General features: G+C 46.4%; 2 protein-coding genes across 3 annotated transcripts in view; both read left to right on the top strand.

Annotated features, from left to right (window-relative positions):
• The window catches only part of LOC119307574 (B3 domain-containing protein LOC_Os12g40080-like), a 16,269-nt gene extending 11,562 nt beyond the window's left edge, over nucleotides 1-4,707 (top strand). For both annotated transcript variants that reach the window (XM_037583653.1, XM_037583652.1), the window contains exons 6-9: nucleotides 2,780-2,895; nucleotides 3,317-3,740; nucleotides 3,831-4,042; nucleotides 4,152-4,707. In XM_037583653.1, coding sequence (XP_037439550.1) covers nucleotides 2,833-2,895; nucleotides 3,317-3,740; nucleotides 3,831-4,042; nucleotides 4,152-4,607 — 1,155 coding nt within the window. In that variant the 5' untranslated portion in view covers nucleotides 2,780-2,832 and the 3' untranslated portion in view covers nucleotides 4,608-4,707. The remainder of the gene's footprint in view (nucleotides 1-2,779; nucleotides 2,896-3,316; nucleotides 3,741-3,830; nucleotides 4,043-4,151) is intronic.
• Nucleotides 4,708-4,828: 121 nt separating this feature from the next.
• Nucleotides 4,829-5,583, top strand: LOC119307575 (B3 domain-containing protein Os03g0620400-like). Its single transcript, XM_037583654.1, has 2 exons — nucleotides 4,829-4,962; nucleotides 5,060-5,583. The coding sequence occupies exons 1-2, from the start codon at nucleotides 4,915-4,917 to the stop codon at nucleotides 5,315-5,317; spliced, it is 306 nt and encodes a 101-aa protein (XP_037439551.1). The 5' UTR covers nucleotides 4,829-4,914; the 3' UTR covers nucleotides 5,318-5,583.
• The last annotated feature ends 4,311 nt before the right edge of the window (nucleotides 5,584-9,894 follow it).

The raw sequence follows: 9,894 nt of genomic DNA, 5'->3' as shown, positions 1-9,894 counted from the left end.
CGATCCGACTTCGAGTGCGATTCGGGAGCGGAGGAAATCGATCGAAGCCGGCGGGACCTGCGCGAGCGATCGATCGGGAGAGGCCCGACTGTGGGGCGACGGCGACCAGATCGGGAGAGGCCCAAGGCCCAACTGCGGGGCAGGGCAGAGCGATCAGATCGATCGGCAGACCAGCGGGCGAACGGAAGACGACGGGGCGAGGCGGGCAGATGAAACCCAGCGGCCAGAGTAGCGGATCAATGGCACGAGTTGCGGCGTGCAAAAAAAATTGACCTAGCTCTAATACCATGTTAGGAATAAGCAACCTGTATTCCCATGGGGCCATAGGCCGATATATATATATACATATACAGGTGTGGAACATATGCAGGAAACCCCTTATACAACGGGATAAATACAAAGGGGTACATGACTTATATTATAACTCTAACACTTGTGACCTCATTCATCAGCACAACGAAAAGATAAGGGCTCAAAGTTGCTGCTGTTGCAGTCCTATTTTAATCGAAAAGTCATCAAGTCGCCATCACTTGTTCGGACACTTGTCACAACATTATCGTACATGTCCTTGATGAGGGTAATGTACTTTGTTGGGACTTTGTGTTTCTTCAAGGCCCACCACATGACATTCAGCGGTATCTTATCGTAGGCCTTCTCCAAGTCCATGCACACCATATGCAGGTCCTTTTGCTCCTTATATCTCTCCATAAGTTGTACTAAGAAAATGGCTTCCATGGTCGACCTCCCAGACATGAAACCAAATTGATTTTTGATCACGCCTGTCATTCTTCTTAAGCCGTGTTCAATGAATCTCTCCCATAGCTTCATTGTATGGCTTATCAGCTTAATTCCATGGTAATTAGTACAACTTTGAACACCATCCTTGTTCTTGAAGATTGGTAATAATATACTCCATCTCCATTCTTCTGGCATCTTTGTTTGCTCCGAAAATGAGGTTGAAAAGCTTAGTTATATCGCTGTGCCTCTGAGGCCTCTCCACACCTCAATGGAAATACAATCAGGGCGCATCGCCTTGCCTCCTTCATCCTTTTTAAAGCCTCCTTGACCTCGGACTCCTAGATTTGCTGCACAAAACGCCTGTTGGTATCATCAAATGAGTCATCCAGTTCAATGGTAGAGCTCTCATTCTGCCCAGTGAATGCCTTGTCGAAGTACTCATGCCATCTATGCTTAATCTCCTCGTCCTTCACCAGGAGCTGGTCTGCTCCGTCCTTGATGCATTTGACTTGGTGACATCCCTCGTCTTCCTCTCTTGGATCTTGGCCATCTTATAGATGTCCCTTTCGCCTTCCTTCGTGCCTAACTGTTGGTAGAGATCCTCATACGCCGGACCCCTTGCTTCACTTACAGCTCGCTTTGCGGTCCTCTTTGCCACCTTGTACCTCTCTATGCTGTCTGAAAAATGTTTCTTCTCCTTAATAGCCTTCTGGACATCATTGTTCCACCACCAGATATCTTTAGCTTCGCTTCTACTTCGCTGGGACACTCCAAACTCCTTTGAAGCCACCTAAAGTATGCAAGTCACCATCTTCATCCACATATTGCCTGCATCACCTCCTTCCTCCCAAGGGCCCTCCGTAATGGCCCTCTCCTTGAATGCATGAGCTACCTCCCCCTTGAGCCTCCACCACTTCATTCTAGCGACTTTAGCGTGCTTATCCCGTCAGACACGAGTCCGTAAGCGGAAGTCAGCCACCACAAGCTTATGCTAAGGGGCAATACTTTCTCCAGGTATCACCTTACAATCTAGGCAAGCACGCCTGTCTTCTCTTCTCGAGAGGATGAAATCAATCTGGCTAGAGTGTTGACCACTACTAAAAGTCACTGTATGTGATTCTCTCTCTTTAATCAGGGTTTTAGCTACAATCGTGTCGTAGGCTAGAGCAAAGGTTAAGATATCTTCTCCTCCTTGATTCTTGATGCCATAGCCAAAGCCCCATGCACCCCTTCAAAACCTGTGTTAAATGTACCCACGTGGCCGTTGAGGTCTCCTCCTATGAAGAGCTTCTCGCCAATAGGTACACTCCTAACCATGTCCTCCAGACCACCTCAGAACTCCCTCTTGGTGTTCTCATTGTGGCCTACTTGCAGGGCATACACGCTGCTAACATTGAGAACCAAGTCGCCAACTACCAGCTTGACCAGGATAATTCGGTCCCCACGTCTCTTGACATCTACCACTCCATACTTGAGGCCCTGGTAGATCAAAGATGCCTGCTCCATTTATGTTTGCAGTCGTCCATGTGTACCATAGCTTGAAGCCGGTGTCCTCCACCTCCTTCGCCTTATGTACCCTCCATTTGGTTGTCTTCTCTATAGCTGTAAAATATTTATAGAATATAAGTATCATGTCCCGTGCATGTTTAGAATATAATTAGTGGGTTTGGTTAAGTGGCATGTGTGATGAGGTGAAAAGTGTACATGTTGAGAACAACAGAAGTAATGGAGTTATGCATGTTCAGAGTAATAGAATTAGTTGGATTGAAAAGGTGGCATGTGTGGTGAGGTAGGATGTGTGCATATTGAAAGAAATGAAAGTAGTGGGGATCAAGATATAGATATATAGGATTCCGTGTCACATGATCATACATACTAGGTGTCAAGTTTTACCAACACCTATCTTACAACTGTTAGAGATGCCCTTAGTAAGATATATCTGTGTGCGTGTGTGGTGCTTGGGTGTGTGTGTGTGTATGAGCATGTCCTCTCAGTGGATTTGATTTCTGTATTCTAACAATTTCATCTCAACTGAACACAGTATGAAGAAACTATGCAGTGTGCCTAGAATGTGTTGATCGCCATTATTGGCACATGAAAGATCATGATTGGTGTTTTGTCAAGGTTATGAGTCTGAGTAATTTCAAGGATGAAATGGTAAGACCTTGTCAATAACACTATTTTGTGCACCAAATATATATTCTACAGTTTTCTAAATTGTTGTTTAGTGAACAATTGAGAAACACTGCTAATCTTGATGCTGAAATTAGGAGCTTGAGAACCAATTTTGTTTACAATAAATATAGTTTACATGAAAATGAAACTGCATGAAGCCCAAACAACCAAAATTTTCTACTCCCTCCTATCCAAAAAAAGTGTCGTGGGTTTAGTTCAGCTTTAGTTCAAAAGCCACGACACTTTTTTTTGGATGGGAGGTAATAATAAATAGTATTGAAAACATGTGCTCTTAATTTTTCTCACAGTGGATTATAGGTAGGGATATGGGCTGGAAATCACTTAACCTTGTCTATGGCCATTGGCTGCTCAATGGTCCTTTTTCATTTGTTCCTTTATGCAGGCCATACCAGATGAGTTCACCACTAATTTCAGAGGTCACATTTCTGATAAAGTCAAACTAGAAGTAGCAGATGGCAACATTTATAATGTTCAGGTTGCCAAGGAACAGGATAAGTTTATTCTTCGGTCAGGATGGGTGGACTTCACCGGTGCTTATGAACTTCAACAGTATGACTCCCTGTTCTTTATATATAGTGGGGACTCCCACTTCAAAGTTCGAATCTTAAAACCAAGTGGTTGCGAGAAAGCGTCGTCATGTGTTACAATGAGCTGTGGTCCTAATGTCCAAGAAAGGGTCATTTGTCATGCTCTATCACTACCTAGCATAAAAAGATGTAGAAATGACAATTGGACGGACAATTCGAAAACTGCAAAGGTTACTCCAACGGACTCACCTTCACAGAAATCAAGTTCAGAAATGAACAGTTGAGTGTGCAATTTCCGTTGCTGCTTTTTAGGATTTCTTTTACTACTATTTTGTTCTCATTGTTGCTTTCATGATTGATGTTGCACAGCACAAGATGTCACATCTTCAAAATATATTCCGGAACCAAGAAGTTCAGGTGGCCTTCCAGGGTCCACTGAATCACGACACATCTTAGAAAAGGGCTGTATACTGACTAGCGCTCAGAAGGCAAGAGTCGACACATTTGTGAAGGAAAGTTGGACTGGAATCCAATTTTATGTCACAGTCATGAACGAGAAAAGTCTGTCTGATGGATGTCTGGTACAGTATCTTTTGCAGTCAATGATCTTTTTGAATGAACTAGAACTTTGTCGAAACTGTTAAAACCCTAGCTCTCTGCAATTACGGTCAGTTCATTTATTTGTAACAGGTCATCTGCAAGGATTTTGCAGCCAAACATCTTCCGCACCAAGACCAGACGATCAAACTCTGTTATCCTCAGAACAGCAAAACATGGGATGCCAGTTTGAAGGTTATCACTGATGGAGCATGCACCCGTTCATGCATCCTTGCTGCTGGTTGGCTGGACTTTGTACGCGACAACAACTTGCGGGAAGGCGATATCTGCGCATTCGAAGTGTCAAAGGACCATGATAGAGTGATAATAACAGTCCACCTCTTAAAGAATGTCGTCGTAGCAGGACATACCAAATCAACCAGCCAGCAGCAGAAGAAATGGACTCACACAGGCTATGTGGTTACAAAATACACCAAACTGACTTGCAAGCAGAAGAGAAAAATCGAAGAGAGGATCCAGGCTATTAGACCTGAAACAAGAATATTTGTGTCCATCATCTATAGCAGCCGTAAAGCTGCTGCCTTGTGACCATGAGGTCACGGGTTCAAGTCCTGGAAACAGCCTCTTGCAGAAATGTAGGGAAAGGCTGCGTACAATAGACCCAAAGTGGTCGGACCCTTCCCCAGACCCTGCGCAAGCGGGAGCTACATGCACTGGGGCTGCCCCCTTTTAAGAAGGGGAGCCTTGGCGCAGTGGTAAAGCTGCTGCCTTGTGACCATGAGGTCATGGGTTCAAGTCCTGGAAACAGCCTCTTACAGAAATGTAGGGAAAGGCTGCGTACTATAGACCCAAAGTGGTCGGACCCTTCCCTGGACCCTGCGCAAGCGGGAGCTACATGCACCAGGTTGCCCTTTTTTTCATCTATAGCAGCCGTGCCAAGCTGGTAAGTTCTGTCGATCCATGCTAATAAGGATCTGTTGTTTCTTGCTCTGTTGAAAACTTACCATTCTGCCTTATGAATGTGCATCGAGCAAACTCAGTCCATAGAAGTGCGATATGCTACCGCTCATCTTCCACGCGAGGAGCAGTGGGTGAGGCTTCAACTGCCTGGGAAGAACCACACTTGGAAAGTCAAGCTCTATATCGGCGACAAGGACAAGGGCAAATGTTATGCACTACAAACAGGCTGGAAGAAGTTTGTAGATGATAACAAACTGCAGGATGACGACATGTGCCTGTTTGAGCTACTCAAGAACAAGGAGCTCACCATGAACGTCCACATCATTCGCAGAGATTGAGAGAAGCGTAGCTGGCCAATGTCGCCTGCCATGGTGGTGGCGCCACTCTTGTGGTGATGCGTAGTTGGTGCATTTTGTATCAGAAATCCACAAACTTTTGGTTCCCCCATCTCCCAAATACTTGCAAGAAACCCTGTCGATGTCGATGAGATGGGTTTCAGTTTGGTTTCAGCTCCTGCAAGCATGTCTATGTTTTGTTTCAAAGCTACTGGTTAGATTTTTTTTTTTTGAAAAGAGGAAAAAACGCTCAATCTCTACACCGAGTGATGCATGCATATTGTTAATTATTGATATTGCCGAACCAATCCTTTTTTTAAGGCGAGAAGCCTGGCCTCTGCATCAAAAGTTGCGCACAACCAATTTATTAAGAAAAATAAGTCCAATTCACCGAGTACAAAAAGGTTTACAGCAAAACACAACCATGTAGGTCTGAAACAACTAAATTGCTCCACATAATCTGTTACTGGCAATGCCATCCAAACTGGATGAAATAACTTAGTGCAACAATTTTCAGACGGTTGCACCCAAGGATCATAAGCCCTCGTGTCTCCACACGCTGCATCCATGACCACATATAATCGATATCGTAGCTTTGAAGATAACCTGCAAAAATGAAATAGATCATCTGTTAAAAAGGTACATTCAGGCAATTCCAAATTGCCCAAAGAGTGAAATAAATTCACAATGCGATTTGGCCCTTCAGACTATGGTGAATACCCTCCAACCAATTACGAAACAAATTTGGTACTCCCTCCGTCTTGGTGCATAGGGCGTGCGCGTAGTTCTAGGTTGTCAATTTGACTAGCTAAATGTGTATTATATGCTTTTGATGATATATAACACAGTTTTAGGTAGTCAAATCAAGGATATAGAACTACGCGCACACCCTATGCACTGAGACGAAGAGTATATATTTGCTGGTGGTGGTAAATTGAGAGTAACATAAACTATGCATGAAATCAATGTAGCGAACAAACATGACAAGAGTAAATGATGATTGTTTCCTCTTCCTCACATAAATGTCAGTATGCAGCTACTGACACTGGCGGTGAAGCAGCCGGGAAGACGTATCCACAGCGACAAGACAGAAGCGTAGTGGCGGGAGGTTTGAATAGAAGTTGGGCTGTGTTAGTCGTGTGGGCTGAGTGAGTGTGTGGGCCGAGGCCTGCGAATGTAACGAGCGGATATATAAGCTCGAGTGAGTGGCTTGTACGGGTATCAATGATTGAATTTGGATCTCATTCCCCTGAGCTTATCCCCCCCTCTCTCTCTCCTTCCTGGTTGTGTCTGCATTTCTCTCAACCCCGGCTCCTTCCCTTCACCAAATCACCGGCGACGAGCCCCAAATCCGGCGGTCCTTCGCGGCCAACGACAAGGGCGTTACAATCTGGTATCAGAGCGACCGATCCGTGGCCCGCTTCCGCTTGCTCGAGAGCGTACCCAGCAAATTCCGAGGCGATGGTCTCCGATCACCTTAGGGTTCGATCGGTGTAATCCCTGACCTGAGGTGGGTTGCTTTAGAGAGGAACGACACGACGGCGTTCAAACCTAGCACCCAGACCAAGTACCTCGAGCACGGCATGGAGGCGTTCCAGGAACGCATGCTGAAGGAATTTGCGGAGATCCACGCAGAGCAGAACAAATTGACGAAGGTGACCGAGATCTGCGACCGATTGGAGGCGCTGGATGCAAAGCTGGAAGAGCAGTCTCAGCGTTTGGATCAGGTGCAAGTGAAGGTAAATTTATCCTGTGATACTTTGGGAAAGGTGCAACAAGAGCAAGTTATGTCGATGAAGCAGAGCAATCCAGGCGCTGTGAGGGGAGGGGCTGTTCCTCAAGTTTCCCCGCCTCCAGATGGGGTATTAGGAGCGGCTCCAACATCTCAGGGATCGACGACAAGGACTCGGCACCGGGCTCCCCAGGTACCGAACCACAACCCGTATCCCAGCGGAAACAGGGAGAACATGTGCAGTGTGAGGAAGCGATTGGAAAGAGAAATTGGATGCCTAAAATGGATTTTCCAAAATTTGATGGTACGGGAGCAAGGATCTGGATCGATAAGTGTGAGGCATTCTTCCAACTGTACAATATGCCTGACAGTTTTCGGGTGGCATCCGCATCTCTGAATTTGGTTGACAACGCAGCACATTGGTTTCAGTCAGTGAGACAGAAGGGAGTGTGGCCGAATTGGGAGCAGTTTTGTGAGGCATTGTTGGTAGAATTTGATGTGAATGTGCATAGACAACTGCTGCAGTCCCTACTCAGGTTGAAACAGTGGGGAACTATTGAGGAGTACAAGATCAAATTTCATCAGTTGGTGTATAGTATCAGGCTGTATGAACCACAACTCAGTGACACTCTGTTGGTCACAAGATCATCTCTGATGCAGTGTTGGATGTACTGTTGTATGATCAGCAGGAGGAGTGTGCTACTATCTCTGTGTAGGCCCTGTCAGGTGCAACTCACCCAAAAACTATACAGTTCAGAGCACTTATTGGAAATCAAGTAGTGTTACTGCTGCTGGATTATGGAAGTACATATACTTTTGTAGATCAGACTCTGTTAGAAAGGATCAAGCTACCATCAGAAAAATTGTCTGAACCTTTATCTGTCAAAGTGGCAAATGGTGATAAGCTACAGTGTACTGAATATATTCCTAACACTATTGGAATCAGCTTATTTGCCATCTGCCAGTTCTTTGCCGTCAGCTGGCGGACGGCAAAGAGGCACTTTGCCGTCTGCTTGCAAAAAACAGACGGCAAAGAACTGACAGACGGCAAATATGCCAGTTGCCATCAGCCAATTATTTGCCGTCTGCCAGCAGATGGCAAAGAATCTTTACCATGTGCTGGCGGACGGCAAAGAGGTGGGGCTATCTCTTTTTTTGCGGGTACAAAGAAAATCGTTGACCCCCACCTCCTCTCTCTGTCTCCCCTCTCTCCGCACGCCCCCACCTCCTCTCTCTCTCTCCTCTCTCTCTCCCGCTCGTCTCTTCCTCTCCCTCGCGCGAGCACCTACGGCGGCCGATTTCGGCGAGCTTCGACGGGATTCGACGCCGCCCAGCACACCCACGTGACCCCCTCGCCCCACTCCTCCATCCCCTCTGACCAGATCTGACTCGTGCGTCCTCCAGCGACCACGCGTGACCCTCCCCTGCGGCTAGGGTTTCGGCCACCACATCACCGGCGTGGCTCCGGTGTTGCTCCGGTGACTCAGGTGAGTCTCTTCACTCCTCCTCATCACATCCATCCCTCTCTTTCTCACCGCGTCGCGTCGTGTCTCCTCTCCCTCACAGATCCATCACGCCGGGAAGCCATGGACGGGAAGGACGCCATGGACGGGAAGGACGCCGTGGAGGACGCAGCTCCACCACTGCCCCAACGCCATCCAGGTCCGCCCCTCCTCCTCTCCTCCCCTCTTGGATTTCTTCTTTTCCTGCCTTGCACCCGCCCACTCAAGTTCTAAACCAAACAAGAAAAATTATCAATCTTGTTTTTGCTACATATGCAATAATGGTTGAGGAGGACTCAGTTGTTCACTTCTATAATTGTGCCATAAATCAGTTTACTCTGCTTGAGGGCTGCCGTGGTTAGCTCGATTTGATAGGGTCCTTACTACATATGCTGCAGGGATTTAACTTGACTTGTTAATAATGAGTGTCAATCAATCAAACACAAGGAAACTATAAATGCTTACTATTTCGTATAGTGATCGTTGTGTTGTGTATAGGTAAAACTTGTGTTGTCCTTATCTACTTCGGAGGCATCATCATGTGTTGTCAATTTAGTTTCTGCCATGGTTTTGGTTTGGTCCTGCTTATGCCAAATCGATCATTCATTGCTTCTGAACACTCTACCTTTAATCTTTGCTTCTGTAAAACCGGCCTTTCTTCTTTTGAATGGAGTGTTTGCTTGCTATGCGGGAAAAGTAGCTCATTCATCGCTGATTTGGCATGTGCAACCAAAGTGGACGAACCGCATTTAGGTTCGGTCACAGTGAGGATCCTCTGGCGGTGCTGGATGTGCCGTGGTGCGGTGGTGCCCCCGGGTGGCGCCTCCGTGCTGCGGTGCCCCTGGTTGGCGCCTTCGTGCCCGTGCTCTCACTGGCGCCGCCGTTGTGGTGCTCTTTGGCAAGCTCCGGCTTGTTGTGGTGGTGTTGGTTGTGATGCTGGTCACACCATAGTGATGGTGTGGCTGCATCCTGCTTCGGCTACAACTCCTTTTGGTGAGCTTCTCCTTGCTCCCCTCCTGATCTCTCTAATGCATAGCTCTTGATCTTGTTGGATGTGAGGCTCTATTAGCTGTGGTTAGCGCTGTAGATGAGCATCAACTTGTATTGGAGCTCTCTGTGATGGATTCTTGCTGTGTCAGGGTTTTGGTCAGTGACCATCTATGTGTATTTGTGAAGTATATATACTCCTATACTGTTCTGTTCTGTGTAGTTGATCCTAGAGTTGTTACTTTGGTCAGTTACTTTACTCATGAACGGATACTCACTTGTTCTTAGTTATTTTACTTCTAATACTGATATGAACAGATACCACTTGGTTTGGCTATTCCTATTTGTCTCTTTCTAAT

The sequence above is a fragment of the Triticum dicoccoides genome, chromosome 5B, assembly GCF_002162155.2.
Source record: "Triticum dicoccoides isolate Atlit2015 ecotype Zavitan chromosome 5B, WEW_v2.0, whole genome shotgun sequence".
In the NCBI taxonomy this organism is placed as follows: domain Eukaryota; kingdom Viridiplantae; phylum Streptophyta; class Magnoliopsida; order Poales; family Poaceae; genus Triticum; species Triticum dicoccoides.
The sequence above is the reverse complement of the archived record's forward strand: the minus strand, read 5'-3'. Positions and strand labels throughout refer to the sequence as shown.